General features: G+C 36.1%; 1 protein-coding gene across 1 annotated transcript in view; it reads left to right on the forward strand.

Annotated features, from left to right (window-relative positions):
• Positions 1-19,578, forward strand: part of RYR2 (ryanodine receptor 2) — a 764,447-nt gene that overhangs the window by 511,783 nt on the left and 233,086 nt on the right. The window contains exons 41-48 of the mRNA XM_055589046.1: positions 3,009-3,114; positions 4,530-4,673; positions 7,269-7,542; positions 12,198-12,312; positions 13,972-14,104; positions 14,299-14,402; positions 17,387-17,522; positions 18,066-18,252. Coding sequence (XP_055445021.1) covers positions 3,009-3,114; positions 4,530-4,673; positions 7,269-7,542; positions 12,198-12,312; positions 13,972-14,104; positions 14,299-14,402; positions 17,387-17,522; positions 18,066-18,252 — 1,199 coding nt within the window. The remainder of the gene's footprint in view (positions 1-3,008; positions 3,115-4,529; positions 4,674-7,268; positions 7,543-12,197; positions 12,313-13,971; positions 14,105-14,298; positions 14,403-17,386; positions 17,523-18,065; positions 18,253-19,578) is intronic.

Below are 19,578 nucleotides of genomic sequence, written 5' to 3' on the forward strand. Positions count from 1 at the left end.
AGCTCACCAATCTGACTGGTGCCCCTTCTTGCCTCATTAAAGGTGATCTGTTCCTGTAAAGTGCTGGTCTTGTTCTTTTTCCGAACCTTGCCTTCTCTAACTCCCTTACCCTACAGAAAGTGTTGAAATAAGGGTAAATACAATTTTTTTCTTCTCTTGAGCCTTCTAAATTATGTTTGATGGGCAAAGCAAAAATGGTAACTCTGATATGTTCTAAATGTATGCTTACTAAATATTTAAGGCAATTGTATTTTCAGTGCTGGTGAATAAAGGACATAAAGGAAGATAAAGTTTCTGTATTTCATTTAAACAGATAGAGTGTTAATATCAGTAGACCGAGATAAATTATGTATATATTAATATAATATCCTGTGTAATCACTAAAATAGCTATGCAAAGAGATACACTAAAAAATACCATGGATAGTTCAAAATAGGGTCCTAAAAATAGTTCAGGGAACCCACAGCACTTTGGAAAAATAAATGAGAGAAAACAAAGAAAACAAGTAAAATGACAGACATATCAATACATTCATGAGTATAAATAATTTAAATACACAAAGTAAGAGAGATTGACAGTGAATTTTCAAAGCTTGGCTTAACTATATGCTGTCTTTGAGAAATTCACTTAAAATGTGATGATATGTTGAAGGTAAAAAGGATGAAAAAAGATATGAAAAATTAATTAAAAGAAAGTAAGATGACTATATCAGAGCAAAGAAATTCGTCATAGATAGAAACATTATATAAGAATAAGAGATCAGTCACCAAGAAGACAAACATGCATGCATTAGACAACAGAGCTGCAAAATATGTGAAGTCAACATAGAATTGAAAGGAGAAATAGACAAATGCAGGGTTGTAGTTGGAGACTTTAACACCCCTCTCTAAATATTTGAAGGACAAGACAGACAGAAAATCAGCAAGAATGGAAGAGAAGAATGGAAGAGATCCAGCCAGTGTTATCACTAGCAGGATCTTTGTATATTTATGGGACTGCTGCCAAGTCGCTTCAGTTGTGTCCGACTCTGTGCTACCCCATGGACTGCAGCCTACCAGGCTTCTCCGTCCATGGGATTCTCCAGGCAAGAACACTGGAGTAGGTTGCCATTTCCTTCTCCAGTGCATGAAAGTGGAAAGTGAAAGTGAAGTCACTCAGTCGTGTCTAACTCTTAGTGACCCCATGGACTGCAGCCTACCAGGCTTCTCTGTCCATGGGATTTTCCGGGCAACAGTACTGGAGTGGGGTGCCATTGCCTTCTCCATTTATGTGACACTCCGCCCAATAATAGAATACAGTTTTATTTTCAAATGTCTGAAACATTTGCAAAGATAGATTATAACCTGAGCCATGAAACAACCTCAACAAATGTAGAATTGATTTTTTTTTTCATACAGAATGGTTTTTGACCATGAATCAAATCAGAAATTAGTAACAGAAATATAACAGGCAAATCTCTGAACACTTGGAAACTAAACAACACACTTAGTTCAAGGAACAAGTCTCAAGAAAAAAAATAAAAAATACATTGAACTGAAAGAAAGTGAAAATATGACATATCAGACTTTGTGGAAACAGCCAAAACTGTGTGAGAGGGAAGTTTATTGTGTTAAATACTTATATATAAAAGAGCAAAAGACTCAGAGTAATAATCTAAACAGCCATCACAAGAATTTAGAAAAAGAACAACATAAGCCTAAAATAAGCGAAAAGAAGGCAGTAATATAGAACAGAGGAGAAATGAATGAAACTGCAAAGAGGACAATTAAAAAAATCAATGAATCCAAAAGCTAGTTATTTTTAAAAATCAGTGAAACCAATAAAACTCTAAAGGAATTAGAAAAGTAAAAAAGAAGACACAAATTACCAAATCAGAAATGAAATGTGATATCGCTACAGACTACACCAATAAAATTCTAAAGGAATTAGCAAAGTAAAAAAGAAGACACAAATTACCAAATCATAAATGAAATGCGATATCGCTACAGACTACAGATGGCAAAAAGATTATATGGGAATACATGTATGTATTATATATGTATGTAGTATGTATACATACTGTATGATTCTGTTTGTATAATGTTCTTGAAATGCCAATAATATAGAAATGGAGAACAGATTAGTGGTTGATAGGAATTAGGGATGAAGAACAAGCAAGAGTGAAGAGGGTGTGGTTATAAAAGGGTTAACAGGAGGGATCCTGAAGTGATGGATTGGTCTCTCTTTTGACTGTATCAGAGCCAGTATCCTGGTTGTGATTCTGTACTACTGTTTTGCAAGATGTCACTATAGTGGATAACAGAGTAAAGGGCACAAGGATCTCTTTGTGTTATTTCTTATAATAGCATATGAATCTATAATTTTCTCAAAATAATAGTGTAACAAAAATTTACATACATAAAACTCTAAAAGGAAAACTTACAGTTGTTTCATAAAGGAAAATTATGGAACAGACTTTTCTTCCTTCATGAATTTAATATTATTGTATCTAAAAATTAAAACAAATGGAAGAAAGTTTCTTAGTTTGTTCAATTGAACCATTAATATTAACATAAAAAGGCATACTGATCCATTATATAGCTCTTCAATTATGTTTGGTTTTCCTTCTTTTCTGTATCCTTCTAACAAATAGTTCTTTAAAATAGTCAATAATGCATGGAAATTAACTAGAAAAAAAACCTAGAAGGATAATAAAAATTTAAAAAGTAAATTTAGGTCTTAATTGGTTTAAGAACGCTAAGTATACACAGGTCTAACATTTTGTGAAATTGAGAAAGGAGACTCAAATAATATGACTATTTTAGCATGCTAAGCTTTGAATTACTTGATTGTGTTATTTGTTGGATTGAGTAATAGATAATGATTTTTCATCTGTTGGGTACGAGTCCATGAATACTCAAAAGCAGAGTTTGAACATTTTTGATTTTTATAATTTTCTTTATTATGCTATTCCTAGATTCACCTTTCCTTTATTCTAGTTCTTCCTCTTGTTTTTTCTAAACTTTCAGATCAATATGCTTCTCAATTTTAAGGATGACAAAAGTGAATGTCCATGTCCTGAAGAAATCCGAGACCAACTCTTGGATTTTCACGAAGATTTGATGACACATTGTGGTAGGGTCTTCTTGACCTATAACTCTTACTGAATATATATTTTAGTACACATATATTGGTACAAAAGTTCTGATGTGGAAAGTCTTGAGGGATATAGAGATCAGAAAGGCATTAAGACCAAGCAGAACATGACCAACATTCTTTTCTTTTTACCTCTTCTTCCTTCAGTGGCCCAGGGAATGGGGACATGTAGCCAGGTATTTTGGTCAAAGAGGGAAGTTTTAAGTTGATTTAGTCTAAAGAAGTTTGTTCATAGACTGTTATATTTCAACTGGTTGAGGGGCCCCTTTTAAGGGTTGACCTAGGAAATCTGGCATGTTTGAAATTAATTAATGTCTAAAGAATTCCTTCAATAAGTTGTAGGTCAGTAGCCCAAATCTATTAAGGCAATTATTCCCTCTTTTGGGGGCTTCTCAGATGACTCAGTGGTAAAGAATCTGCCTGCAATGCGAGAGACACAGATTTAGTCCCTGGACCAGGAAGATCCCCTAGAGGAGGAAATGGCAACCCTCTCCAGTATTCTTGCCAGGATAATCTCATGGACAGAGGAGCCTGGCGGGCTATACAGTCCATGGGGTTGCAAAGAGTTGGACCCGACTGAGCACACATGCCCCTCTTTTGATTCTAAATACTTTAAAAATGGAATTGATTGGATGTTCTGAATCCAGTCAGTTGATTTTTTCCTCTCTTTATGGGGTGATGTGAATAAGTCTGTGTCTCAATGAAGGAAAACAAATTAGCCATATCTTAAGTGGTATTTTATTTTAATGAAGACAGTAAAAGTATATTAATTCAGCTTATGAATGAGGAACCATTAAATGACTGCCAGAAGGTTATACTATAAATAAATACACACACATATGCTATAAATAAGGGATACTCTAAAATGGTAGAATTATTGCTTCAGACATAAAATATTCCTTAGTTTTAGATATCTAACTATATATGCACTCTCTGTCTCTCAGATTATAAAATATCATTGATATTTTTGGAGGCAAGTAAGGAGGATAAAAAGCCAGCAGGGTGTTTAGGGAGGGCAGAACCATAGGTCTAGACAGTGCCCATGGTCAAGAGATGCCTAAGGTTAGCTTAAGTAGTAGAATGGATTTTATCTCCTAAAAGAGTCTTTTTGCTCTCTGCTTGGCTTTATATTTTGTGCTAGCTGCTGATAGCTCCAGTCTCACAAAAACAGGGGGAAAAGAGAAAGCAGAAAAAGAGAGCAATGAATGAATCTTACCTGTGAATGCTAGTGGAAAAGATCACTTAACTTGGTTTCCGCAGATGTTTTAGGCATGGTAGCATTGCTTTAAGCTATGAGTGGAAAAAATTGCAAAACCTGAGAATTGTTTCCCCTCAATGTATTTTTTAAACATTATTTGTTCTTTTCTTATTTCTCTTTGTCTTCTTCCTACTAGGAATTGAGCTGGATGAAGATAGGTCTCTGGATGGAAACAATGATTTAACTATTAGAGGACGCCTGCTGTCCTTGGTAGAAAAGGTGACATACCTGAAGAAGAAGCAAGCTGAAAAGCCAGTTGAGAGTGACTCCAAGAAGTCATGTAAGCTATAAAAGGGCACTGCCAAAATGACTCCACCATGGCATTTATTCATTGTTTGAACAAATATCATACTAGATGAACCAGTGAGAAAATTGAATTTGCAACTTGCAAGAATCAGATTGTTAAGTAGATCCCCATAGCCACCAGAAGTAGATAGCAGCATCAGACTGTATTTGCAGGAACAGATTGAGAGATGGCAGTTTTGTAAGGGTGGATGGGCTATCCCTACAGAAGTAAAGATTTAGGGGAACAGATGTACACCCATGGCTGATTCATGTCAATGTATGGCAAAAACCACTACAATATTATAAAGTAATTAGCCTTGAATTAAGATAAATAAATTAAAAAAGGAATTGGATCAGAGTCTATCAAGAGAAAGTATAAAATGAGTAATTTAGCCTTCATATCTAAATATTTGCTGTTGACCTTCAAATATTCTTGCATCAAGTTAAATAAGCCTTTTCTTAAAGTTTAAATAGATATTGTCTGTAACTATATTTTGGTTTGGAAATATTTTCTAGAGCCTTATGCATTTCTGATTCATCCGCATCCTATTTAACTGAAAAGTCTTAGCTGATATCATAGCTGATACTCTGTGAAACCAGATAAAACGCACTGAGGCAACAGGTCTCTCAGACCTGCTCACTCATTCAGAAAAGGTTCATGAAGTAGGTCTGTGAGATCAGCTGATTTACTGTCTCACTTCTGAGACTCCATTCATTTAAGAGGCAGTGTCAGTTTATTAACAGCTTTTATGGAAAGAAAAAAACAAACTCATGCAAATTTTGTCTTTTTTCCCCACTAACTTAGAATGGAAGCCTTTATCCATATAATTACTTCTAAATTTATTTTTCAGTATCACAACCACATTTGAGTCAGGTCTTCAAAATCAGAGTTCAGAGTTTCTTATGAAGCATTTTTTGTTATTATCAGGTTCATGATTTTGAACTATTAACAATGACTACATGGTTTTGAGATATGTAGAAGTATATTGGCATTTTATCTAAATTTTATATTTGGTTAAAATTGGTGAAAAGTAAAGTGTGTCTGACTCTTTGCAACCCTGTTTGGACTGTAGCCTGCCAGGCTTCTCTGTTCATGAAATTCTCCAGGCAAGAATGCTAGAGCGGGTAGCCATTTCCTTCTCCAGAGGATCTTCCCAACCCAGGGATCAAACCTGGGTTTCCTGCATTACGGGCAGGTTCTCAGATGGTAATCTGAGCTTTGTGTGTGTGTTTTTTCCTTTAATAAGGCATAGATTAAAACAGATTAGCAGTTTCTTTTGGAAATCAGCCAGTGTATTGATGATAGGAATTTAGTACCTATGTATGAATTAAGACTCTTGAGAGTCCCTTGGACAGTAAGGAGATCAAGCCAGTCAATCTTGAAGGAAATCAACCCTGAATATTCATTGGAAGGTTTGATGCTGAATCTGAAGCTTCAATACTCTGGCCACCTGATGTGAACAGATGACTCATTGGAAAAGACCCTGATCTGGGAAAGATTAAAGGCAGAAAGAGAAAAGGGCAACAGAGGATGAGATGGCTGGATGGCATCACCAATTCACTGGACATGATCTTGGGCAAACTCTGGGGATGGTGAGGGACAGAGAAACCTGGAATGCTGCAGCCTGTGAGGTTACGAAGAGTCAGACACGTCTTGGCGACTGAACAGCAACAACATGAGTCGTCACATCAACCCTACTTAGCTTTGATAATTTTACTATATATTTTAAGAGATTTGAAAGTTCTGTTGCTTTTAAATGTGTTGTTGCTTATCACACTGCAAGTAATCATCTATGTATGGGATAACTTTTCAACTTAATACAGCTTTACGGTCAAATCCTTTGAAGACATTTTAAGTGACAATTAGGGATACAAATTGAAGTAGAAATGTAATTTTATGAGGTCACTACTACTAAGTACTTAAATGAGGATACAGTTGGATTAAAAAAGAAGCTCCTTGAATGACCATGACTGACCTTTATAAGGATCTATGATGTCAAATCTTTTGGGAGGAAATTAATGAAACAAAGAAAATAAAAGTAATAAGACAACCCATTGATTGCCCTAGGGATTGCCAATAGTAGTTCTGGAAAAGCTGCTATAATTTTGAAATAGGTTAAATGCCTTAGTTATAAGAATAATTTTTAAAGAAAGTTTGTATATTTTTATCCTTGCATACCTGTTAACTCATCTTTATTGACATACTGTCACTGATAATTGTTTAAAGAATATATTTTTTCAAAAAATTATTCCTTTTCAATTCTTGTACAAATATAGATGGCAGTTTGGGTTATATCCTGGTGGCTCAGATGGTAAAGTGTCTGCCTACAATGTGGGAGACCTGGGTTCGATCCCTGGGTGGGGAAGATCCCCTGGAGAAGGAAATGGCAACCCACTCCAGTACTCTTGCCTGAAAAATCCCGTGGACAGAGGAGCGTGGTAGGCTACAGTTCATGGGGTTGCAAAGAGTCAGACACAACTGAGCGACTTCACTTTCACTTTTGGGTTATCTGAAATATGCATTTGAAATGCCCATCTCATCTGCCTTATTATTTTCCTTTCTTAAGAAGTATCCATGATTACTTTGCAGCCACTCTTCAGCAGTTGATTTCTGAGACCATGGTCCGATGGGCTCAAGAGTCTGTTATTGAAGACCCTGAGTTGGTGAGGGCCATGTTTGTATTGCTCCATCGACAGTATGATGGCATTGGGGGTCTGGTACGGGCTCTGCCAAAGACCTACACTATAAATGGTGTTTCTGTGGAGGATACCATCAATCTGCTGGCATCTCTTGGTCAGATTCGTTCTCTGCTAAGTGTGAGAATGGGCAAAGAGGAAGAGAAACTTATGATTCGTGGATTAGGGTAAGTTATTTAACTATTGATATTATAACCTTTGACTTATAAATGTCTTCTTTCTAATTGTTTATCCCAGTAGTAATACAGTAGGCACTTTAGCATAAATATACCATTTAGAGTTTATGATCATGAGATTGTTAGTTTTCTAGAGATTATGTTTTAAAGCTAAATAGGAAAATTGCTCAGTAATAAAGCATGACTAATTTTACAACTAGATGTCAAGGTGGCTGTGGTACATAACAAATATCTTAGATTTGTTTTTTTATTAGTGTCTCGGTGATATCAAATCACATATAAAAATACAGATTAATAAAAACATTAAAATCCATAAGGGTACAGATATTACCAGCAGGAGATAATAAAGAAGTTTCTCCATGTCTCCTGAGAAAATAACAGGGGATAAAACAGCTATTCTGAAAATTCAACACCATAGGTTGTACTTTATGTAAATTTCAGGGTTAACATTTTCTTTATTGAATTATAGTTGATTTACAAAGTTGTCTCAGTTTCTGGTATACAACAAAGTGATTCAGATATATATATATATATATGTTCATACACACATACATACACACACTCAGATATGTCTATATATCTTCTATATATATAGATATGTTTTTGTTATCTTTTTCATGTTCTCTTCCTTTATGGTTTATCACAAGATATTAGAATATTGTTCCCTGTGCTATACAATTGGACCTTTTTGTTTATCCATCCTGTATGTAGCAATTGACATCTGCTTGCCCTAGACAGGATTGACATTTATCCCTCATGCATAGTCTAAGGATCCACTAGCTGAGAAAATACAAAACATAAAATTTGGCCTGAAGCTATGCTTTCTCAGTTCTCTGTGAACAGGAAAAGCCTCCATGCTACCAAAGATTAGCCTCCAGTCAGAAAGTGCCGAGCACCTAAGACAATAGTCCACCATCGGCAGGTCTGCAGATACAATGAAGAGTGGGGTTAGAACACCTCCCCTAAGAACTTCAACTCATAGAAAGCCAGAAAGAGAACACAAAGTTACTATATCTAAAATGTTTAAAAATGCTAAGAAACAAATGAAATCCTCAAAATGAGACACACACAAAGTCCATGAAAAATTGAAAAATATCCACAGAGAAGTTCTAGAAGTGAAAAATATAATAATTGGCATTAAGAGCAGTGATTAATAAAAGTATCAAAAGTGTAGATAAATAAAGCAGAAGAGAATTAATAAATAGAATCATAGATCTGAGGAGATTAGTAATGCAGCGCGGATGGAGAAGTTAAGAAACCTGGGGAATAGTATAAGAAGATCCTTAATATGCCAAGTAGGGTTTATGGAAAAGACAGAATAGATGAACTATAGCAGGAGAACTTGGAAGAGCTATTGGCTTGAGTTTTTCAGAACTGATGACAAACCTGAACTTACCTATTCCTAGAGTACAAATACGTCCACACCCACAGCTGGGTAGATTGTAGTGAAACTCCATAAAGCCAGTGATAAATAGAATATTTTGAAAGCAAATAGAAAAGCCCAGACATTTGAAACAACGTTTAGCATTCTCAACTGCAAAACCAGTGATCATAATTCAACAAAAGGTCACAAAGTTCTAACAGACCACAAAATAATAACCTTTTATTTAGAATGTGTTACTCAACTAAAATTTTATCATCATAAGCTTGTGCTTCATGTGGATTTGAATATTGGAGTTTATATTCCATATTCAAGAGTAAGGGCAAAACAGAAGTGTCAGAATGTTTACTTATAGTCCCTCATTGAAAGGCCTTCTAAAGGCTGTAAGTATATAATGAAAAAGAAAATGGAATTCAGAAGAGTGGGAGGTAATCTGTTTCAGTGAGTATGTTACTGGCACATATATGCATATATGTAAGCATTCATTAACAAGCCTGCATGGTTTGGGAATCAGAAAATATGAGAAAGGCACTTCCCTGTGGTCCAGTGATTTAAGACTTCACCTTCTAGTGTGGAGAGTGTGGATTCAAGCCCTGGTTGGGGAGCTAATCCCACATGCCTCATGACCAAAATCTAAAACATAAAACAGAAGCAATATTGTAATAAATTCAATAAAGACTTAAAAATGGTCCACATCAAAAAATCTTTAAAAAAGAAAATATAAGAGAATTAAAATAACCAGAGAAAAATAAAAGCTTAAATTAAGCTGTATGATATTCATAAGAAAGAAATACCTAAATGTAAAGATGTAAAAATCTGGAATGTAGAATGCTGAAAAGTGATGCAAAAGACAAATACTTAGGCCCCTCACTACCAAAAAAGCTAATTTGGTTCTATGAATAACAGATAAAAGAGATAATGATATCCAGTGACATAGGTAAAATAAAACACTAATAATGTGTGTGTGTGTTAGTCACTCAGTCGTGTTGTGTGACACTGTGGACTGTAGCCTGCCAAGCTCCTCTGTCCATGGAATGCCCCAGGGAAGGATACTGGAGTGGGTAGGCTTTCCCTTCTCCAGGAATCTCATGCATTGAAGCAGATTCTTTACCATCTACAAGTAATCAATAAATAGGATTAAAAAACCTTGGAGTTGGCTCTTTGAAAAACAACTAAGGAAACAGAATAACCGATGTTTTCTCTGGCTAAAAAGTTTATTCTGAGGGGGGAAGAAAAAAACCAAAATATGGAAAGACACAAATTATATGATATTTATGTAAATTTTAAATTCAGAACATTATACTATATATTTCCTGGGGGCTATTAAATATTTGAAATCATAAATTGGAGAGGTTATATTCCAGAAATCCTTATAATGATTGCATACTAAAAATCAGTGTACTTTTGGGACAAAGAAGGAAAACAAAGAGACTGAAACAACATAAGCTAATTTTATGTTCTTTATTTATGACTGTCTGTGCATGAGCCTTTTTTGGGAATATTAGTGCTTAAATCTAACCTGAGGGAGCGTCTGGTGAGAAGTCTTCTTAATTAAATGAGAAAGGAAGCCTTCCAGGAAATGGAGAGCACTTTCTTCCTAAATGACCATGTAACAGTAAGAGGTACTATTAACATATACATCACTCAATAGGGATAAAACTCAAAATGATTATGAAACAAGATAAAATGCTACTTTTTTGTCAGATTAGAAAGATCCCAAAGTGACACATTTAATGAGTGACAACCTGCCTGCTGGTGGTAGAATTAAAGATCCATTTAATTTACCTTGAACTAAAAGCAAATGAGATTTTTCAATTAGATACCTTGCAAAGTTAGGTCATGTAAAAGGATTTGAATTAACAGGAGGACAAATCTCATGATTACATCTGTGGTTTGAGAGTTGAGGTTCTCTTGGCAAATATGCTGCTATCATTTGTGAAGGAAAGGACGTCTTTACCTTATTTGTCCTTGCATGAAATAGATCAGACCTATATTATCCCTGGGTTGCTTTCCAGGTGGCACAGTGGTAAAGAATCTGCCTACCAATGCAGGAGACACAAGAGACGCTGGTTCAATCCCTGGGTCAGGAAGATCTGGAGTAGGAAATGGCAACCCACTCCAGTATTCTTGGCTGGAAAATTCCATGTACAGAGGAGCCTGGCGGGCTACAGTCTGTGGGGCTGCAGAGTCGGACATGATTGAGCAGCTGAACACACACACAATTAGCCCTGGGCCCCCAAGTCATTTTTCTGAGTAGTGCTACCTAAAAGCTGTCTTCATAAGCACAACCTAAACAAAGTGATTAATAAATTAAAAGTGAAGAACTAAAACTAAAAGAAAATAATCATACCATTCCACTTTCTTGATATGGCCAGAATAGGACTAAATGAATAGATGAGTAACTCAGTTAAGGTAATCAGATTCAAAAGGAAAGCTTCAAGTTTCCTATCAGTTGTATGTTATTTTTTTGCTTTGATTCTGACAGAAAAATGTTTTATGGAAAAGACTCTTGCATGATTTGATATATGTAAAAGTTAACCGAGCTCTCTTTTGCTATGGTTGTTAAACATTAAGATCTTTAAAAATGCCTTTATATACATATTATAATAATAATATGTAATGCAATAATAATGAAATATTTGAGGTATCATTTCCTGCCATTTCTTTAAATTAAATGTCTCTTTTAATAAGTAGGATTACTTGTACCTGGACTTCAGTTTAGTTTGGTGTCTCTTGGGGAATACATCTCCTTTAAAAGAATTTCACAAGAATAATAAGATAAATGTAGCAGGAAATAACACTACTGTTCTTAAACGTACAAATCATGAATATAGTTCTAAAAACAGTGTATATGAAAAGGAGAGATACTTGTACAGCAATTATTTATATAGGAACTTTCAAAAGAATGTAAGAATAGCACTGCTTCATATTTCTGTACAAAATAAGGTTGAATTTGGATATCCATGGAATTAGGAATGATAAGTGTCCCAAACTCTATGTCATATAAATGATTATTTACTTACTTAGTACATTTCTTGGCAATTAAAAGAATAATTAATTGGTATAATATCTTTGGAAAACTTTCTGTATTTTTGAGGAAAGCCCAATTAGCCTTATTTACTTTTAAGGTTTGGTGATGATTTCTCTTACTTGTCCATACATGCCAGTAATTATTTCCAAAATACTTAGCATGATCTCAGATAAATTTTTGTTTACATTTTGCTGTAACTCTTTGCTTTGCTTATACTTGTGTTGTCCTTTCTAGGGATATCATGAACAATAAAGTGTTTTACCAGCATCCTAATCTCATGAGGGCACTTGGGATGCATGAGACAGTGATGGAGGTCATGGTGAATGTCCTTGGAGGTGGAGAGTCCAAGGTAAAGGAAACCCTTTAATTCTTGGGATGCCATTGACTACAACCTCCTAGAGTACATTCATTGTGTATTCTTGATGTGGATTTTGTAAATCCCCTTAGGACTGTTTTTTAAACAATCCCTTACAGATTGAGAGGCGGCTGTGCTTCCGCAGTCACCCCCACAGGATCCACAGGTGATTGGTTCCAGGACCTTACTGCAGATACCAAAATCCACATTCTCTGGTCCCTTAGGTTAAGTGCAGAGTATTTGTATAAAACCTATGCACATTCTCTCATTCTCTCATATCTGAATCATGTCTAGATCACTTATAATACCTAATATAAATGCTATCTAAATAGTTACTGGCACGTAGCAAACTCAGGTTTTGCTTTTTAAAACATTCTGTAATTTTTGCTGTTTGGTTGAATGTGCAGATGTGTAACCTGCAGATAAAGAGGTCTGACTGAAGTTTTTTTCTTTGATATTGATAATTTGCTTGAAAAAGTGAACATGTTAGTCACTTAGTTGTATCTGACTCTTTGTGATCCCATGGACTATAGCCCACCAGGCTTCTCTGTCCATGGAATTCTCCAGGCAAGAATACTGGAGTGGTTGCCATTCCCTTTCCCAGGGGATCTCCTGACTCAGGGTTCAGACCCAGGGATCGAACCCAGGTCTTCTGCATTGCAGGCAGATTCTTCACCATCTGAGTCACCAGGGAAGCCTGATAATTTGTCTAATGCCATGTAACTTGCTGTTTTATGTATTATTCTCATTTAGAAGATGTTTAGAAACTGTAACAGTTAATAGTATGCTAATTTTTATAAAATTAAATACATTTCCATCACATTCAAAGTCCATAACAAAAACATGCTATCCAGACCTAACTGTTTCCTTGATTCAGACTACAGTTGGTTCCACTGAATTCCTGAGTCCATATTTCTCATGTTCAGACTCTTGGTTAGGCAAACTTATAAAGATATTTATAAAATATTCTGTTTAATAGAACTTGGAGTCTTTGGGGATTATCCATGGTATACTAGAATAAGATCTAGATGTCAAGGGAGATATGTTTGCTGGGGCCTAGCAGGCAGACCTTCCAGGAAGGGTGTTCATCACAGGAGACAAGTCATGAGCCAGTCAGGGAAGATCTGAATTCCTGGAATCTTAATAATAATACAACAACAACGCTGATGATAAGAGCATCCTATTATGTGGTTCCAAATATTAAACTGGGTATTTTTCACAAAATGCCTCATTGAACTGTCCTTCCTTTGCCTAAAGTAAATATTGTTATCCATCTTATTCCAATTTTGCAGAACAAAATCTGTGAGATCGTTTAATTTTCCAAGGAAGCACAGCTAATAGTGGGCATCAAGAATCACAGTTGAGCCTGCCTGAATCCTAAAGTAGGCTCATGCTACCTTTAAGTATAGGGCTGTAGATTAATTCCATATCAAACCACTGACAATAGTTAGGTTTCCTATTAGGGCCAGGCTTGGTTTTTGGTAGCTCTAGGACTAGGTGAGCCCTCCTCTGGACGTTCAGAGGTCTTCAGTACCCGAGGCTTGGTAGACGTGGGCACACATGGATGCACAATCTGATTGAGACCTCAACTTCAGAACTCGCTATTAACAAAGATTCTTTACTTGCCCAGCTAACTAAATGCTCTTTATGTAGGAAATCACTTTTCCGAAGATGGTGGCCAACTGTTGCCGCTTTCTCTGTTACTTCTGTCGTATAAGTAGGCAGAATCAGAAAGCCATGTTTGATCATCTAAGTTATTTACTGGAAAACAGCAGTGTTGGTCTTGGTAAGTAAATGTATGACTTTCATTGCATCTTTAAGATAAAAGGGATATACAAACTGCATTTTAAAACTAAACTTTAAATTATTTTGGATCGGTACAGTGTGCATTATATTTAGAAATGAAATTCTATGTTTTTATATGGGACTCAGAGTTACAGCACAATTCAGATTTTGTTCCATCTTTGCTTTAATTAACAGCCTCACCAGCTATGAGAGGTTCAACACCACTGGATGTGGCAGCAGCCTCAGTGATGGATAATAATGAACTAGCTTTAGCTTTGCGGGAGCCAGATCTGGAAAAGGTAGGCACAATCTCTGCCTGCTGTGCTTGTGTGAGTTACAGTTGTTTATAGTTGTTTCTCAAGATATTTAGCTATAAATAGTTATAATTATATGTTGTTATAACTATAATATACTATGTATTATAAATATGTTACACTTAGTATATGTAATAGACTTCCCTGGTGGCTCAGACAGTAAAGAATCTGTTTGTGCTGCAGGAGACATGGGTTTGATTCCTGGGTTGGGAAGATTCCCTAGAGAAGGGAATAGCTCCCCACTCCAGTATTCTTGCCTGGAGAATTCCATGGACAGAGTAACCTGGTGGGCTAGAGTCCATGGAGTTGCAAAGAGTCAGACACGATTGAGTGACTAACACACTATATGTTATTATATTAATGCATACTATCATATGTAATATAATTTTAAGTTATAACAAACAATAAATTTAAGATATTTTCTCCAATCACATGCATTTTTCTTTGGAAAGAGAATCAGCTTTATATTCTTGGATGTTTATGTCCTTTCACAGTAATTTGCTGTCACTTTTACTTTATGCATTTTTACTTTCTTAAAAGGTTGTGTTAACATCTCATGTATATAATTTATATCACACAAGTTTGCATATTACACTGCAAGGTATTACTAGTATACTGAAGGCTGTGCACTCTAATTATAGTAAGCCATATGTATGTTTACCAAAATACGGATAAATTTCCCCCATATTTTAATTGCAGTTCCATTCTAAATAATCTACCTGAGCCTCCCCTGCAGCCAGAGTGAGTCTCTTGAAAGTTTCATGTTAATCTTCTGCCCAGAACCTTCTAGACTTTCTTTCTCACTTTGAGCAACGGTAAAAGGCATTTGAATAGTTCCTACCCTATCTGACTATCACGTATTGTCTTACTTCATTTCTTGCCACTCTCCAGTTCTTGTTGGTCCAGTCTTCTTGCTGTGACTGGAACTTGCCAGGTCTGTGCCTGCCCTAGGGCCTTGGTACTTGCTGTTCGCTCCATCTGTAGTATTCTTTTGCCAGATGTCCTCATGGCTCTTTTCCAGACATCCTTCTAGTCATTGCTCCAAAGTCACCCTTCTACTCTTCCATATCTGTGCTATAGTTTAAATATTTATGGTTTAAAATTATATTTAAAATCTATATGTATTTTTCAAAATCTACTTCTTTGTATAATGTCAGGCCAATGAGCACAGGGCTTTTTTTTTTCTCTGTCACTCTCTGCTTTTTTCCAGTCAGTGCATAGCTGTTGAAGGCATTAAAAAGTGGATTCTTCCTCAAATCCTTCTGATGTGCTAGTCAAGCATCATGCAGCTTTGCATCTCTGAATAACCTCTGGAAAATTTTTTCCCATATATAATCTGAAATATTTTAATCTCCACATGGATAAAATGGCTAGTAGTTTTTTTTTTTTTTTAAGTAGACAATGCTGAATGCTGAGTAGGCTTTGGAGCAACTGAAACACTTATCTATTGCTGTTGGGATGAAAAATGGTTAGTCAGTTGGAAAGCAGTTTGGCATTCTTTTTAATAAGTTAAATATTCACTTATCATAAATATATGTGTAGGCTTTCTGGTACTAGGTATTTACTCAATAGAAATATAAATGTATGTCTCTACAAAGATGTGTACATGAATATTGATAATGGTTTTACTCACCTGAGCCCAAAAATGTCCATCAGCTGGTAAAAAAAAAAAAAAAAAAAAAAAAAAAAACAACCTGGGGTATTTCCGTAAGTAGCAAAATGCCATGATTAGGCTCTAAAAAGGAATGGATTGCCGACATGTATTCTAACATGAATGAATCTCAAAGTCATTATTCTGAGTGAAAGAAGCCAGACTCAGAAAGACCCATGTGTGACTGCATGTATCAGTGTTCTAGAACACGCAAACTAGTCTGTAGTGGCAGAACACAGGTGATCAAGACCTAGGCTTGTAGGGAGGGATGGACTGCAAAAAGCATAGGATCTGAGAAGCAATGGAAACACTCTGCATCTTGACTGTGGGTGTTCCTACAGATGGATAAATCTCTCAAAGCTCATTGAATTTATACTTTAAATAGATGAGTTTATTGTACATAAATTATACCTCAATGAGGATGATGTAAAATATTTTTAGCTGTCTTATATAAGACTGACTTCTCTTGTGACTGATCTGGATGTAGGTTTTTGGTGGGTTTTTTTTTTTTTTTTTTTTTTTTGATAAGTTGCTTCTCTTACCATCTGCTTTGGGGATTTCTTTTTAAAACTCGTTCTGTGATGAAATCTTGTAGAGGATCAATATTCACATATTGATGGAATATTTTAAAAGACCAAGCTAACCAGAAATTTTAATGTGTTAAATTTAACAATACAGAAATATAGGGAGTGTTACCCCAGACTTTATAGATAGTAAACCCATGGCTCAGGACACTAAGCCATGATACATGGCTCATGATAGACTAAGTCCTAATGCAGGTCAGATTTGAACCTAAGGATATTTGACTCTAAGCTTCTCTAAGCTTAGATTTCTCTACTTCTCTAGGGTGTCCTCTCACACACACCCATCCCCCCATTAAACTGATACTTTAGTTTGGGAGTAATTAACTTCTTTAAAACATCATTATATCTCAGGTGGAACTTGCAATATCTCAGATGGATTCAGGTTTTACATTGGGCCAGAGATCATTAGGCATTTTTGAAGTTTATCAATATTACAACTCTTGTGGGTAAAAGTCTCAGACAATATGAAATTTAGGGATATTTTTCTTTCATGAAGTTGCTTTGTAAACATTTTTACTGTGACAACACCTTGTTATGATTTATCAGTATTTCTTGATTTCTATGGTTTTATTACAGGGAGTTCATGTAGATGGTCATGAGATTAAAATGAATGTGTTTTTGCAAGTGATTTTTAAACCATCTTTTGAGGATATGATTTACCATGTCTAGTGCAAGCATCTAAATGAGTTCTCACCCCGCAGGTGATACTATGCTTATCTTCTTCTCTGTTGTAGGTGGTTCGATATTTGGCTGGTTGTGGACTGCAGAGTTGCCAGATGCTAGTGTCAAAGGGTTATCCAGACATTGGGTGGAATCCAGTTGAAGGAGAGAGATATCTTGACTTTCTCAGATTTGCTGTCTTCTGTAATGGTAGGATGAATCTTGCAGGGTCTTTTAAAAACATTATTTTAAAACTTAAAAAAAAAATAAAGGGTATAAAATAATGAGGCATCCCAGCATTTTCATGAAGGAAGTAAATAGTAATAAAGAAATTGACTATTTTGTAACCATTAAGTTTTTTCACAGTAATCATTTATTTTAAAATATTTCTTTTGATACATGCTAGGCTTTCATTATTAAATTAAAAATTTTAGGCACTTAGATTCTCGCTCTTTATATCATTAGACTCTAATAATAGCTACGATCTTCACTCCGTGTAACAAATTAACAAAAATAAATAGTTTCTGTCTCCATCATGCTTTTCTTTACTTTGAAAATGTTAAGTGAAAGAAAAGAGCTTTCCTGTGTTTTATGTATAGAACCCTAGTCATTTGGATTGGACTTTGACTCTGCTACTGCCTTATTTGATTTTAGTTATTTTTCTTCAAATGTAAATGAATTAGTATAACGTTATTTCCTCTGAACTTCCATGTAGTCAATGCTTGTTTCCTCCTTTTTCCCATTTGATCCTAGGGGAAAGTGTGGAGGAGAATGCAAATGTTGTGGTGAGATTGCTCATCCGGAGGCCTGAGTGTTTTGGTCCCGCCTTGAGGGGGGAAGGTGGGAATGGCCTGCTCGCAGCCATGGAAGAAGCCATAAAAATAGCCGAGGATCCCTCTAGAGATGGTCCCTCACCAACTACTGGATCCAGCAAAACCCCGTAGGTCAAATATACACACTCTTAAAATTCACTGATACTACTTGACTTTTGGAAAAGGCAATGGCACCCCACTCCAGTACTCTTGCCTGGAAATCCCATGGGCGGAGGAGCCTGGTGGGCTGTGATCCGTGGGCAGGGAGTCGGACACGACTGAGTGACTTCACTTTCCCTTTTCACTTTCATGCATTGGAGAAGGAAATGGCAACCCACTCCAGCGTTCTTGCCTGGAGAATCCCAGGGACAGGGGAGCCTGGTGGGCTGCTGTCTATGTGGTTGCACAGAGTTGGACACGACTGAAGTGACTTAGCAGCAGCACTTGACTTTTAGTTTTACAAAATAAATTTTTGTTCTCTTAATTGTAGTTAATACTCCAGTACTCAGGATTTCTCCCCCTGAAAATCAAACGTGTTTTGGGAGAAGGGATGGAATTAGGGTGGAATAGGGTGAATGAATAAAGAGACATCAGGAATATTGTGTGGATTTAGTAAAAAGAAATTGAGATTGTAGAAGATGTATTTTGTGAATTTTTTTAAGGCTCTATGGCATAGTGAGTTATTACAAAAGATGACAGATGAACCTTTAAAGTTAGAGTTTACTGGGAGGATAGCTGGAATGAGTTTTCATGATAATTGTAAGTGAGAAAGAGGCCTTTAGCAAGAGAATGGGGACTTAATTAAACTGGTGTATTGGCAAAGTAAAGAAAAGGGGATGTTGTCATTTTGAGGAATAAAGGGCTTTGTTTAGGTCTTGGTGATGATAATGGAAGGCTGTGACTAACTTACATTTCTCCATAGTATATGTTGTTAACTCACTTCCAGCAGTAAGTTCACCCAGGCATGTTGCCCCACCTTTTTTTGCCACATCACATGATATTTGGGATCCTAGTTCCCCAACTAGAGATGGAACCTGTCTCCCCTGCAGTTGGGAGTCTTCATGACTGGACCACCAGGGAAGTTCCAGCTTCCTATTCTTTTAATCTGTGGAGTTGAGTGTCCTGCTTGGGGGACATGTAACCACACTACTAACAATGTTGGTAGAGATATAACAGATAGGCTTAGTGAAGGAAAATTTCCAAGCAGAGAAGTTGTCCTGCAAATCCTGGTTTTCCCACTTAAAGTTCTGGGATAAGTGTTCCATTCACTCTAAGGCAAGTGTTTCAGGATGGGAGCACTCCAAAATCATGTTATGTATTTATCAGTTAGTTGTTGACCAACTAGGGATCTCTTAGTTTTTCTAAGTAGTAGAATGTACATCAAGAGCTTGCTGGTCAAGTGTCATGAGAGTGGGTGTACACTTGAGAGCTTTGAAGACAGCCTTGCAGGCCAG

The sequence above is a fragment of the Bubalus kerabau genome, chromosome 1 (genome assembly GCF_029407905.1).
Source record: "Bubalus kerabau isolate K-KA32 ecotype Philippines breed swamp buffalo chromosome 1, PCC_UOA_SB_1v2, whole genome shotgun sequence".
Taxonomy (NCBI): domain Eukaryota; kingdom Metazoa; phylum Chordata; class Mammalia; order Artiodactyla; family Bovidae; genus Bubalus; species Bubalus kerabau.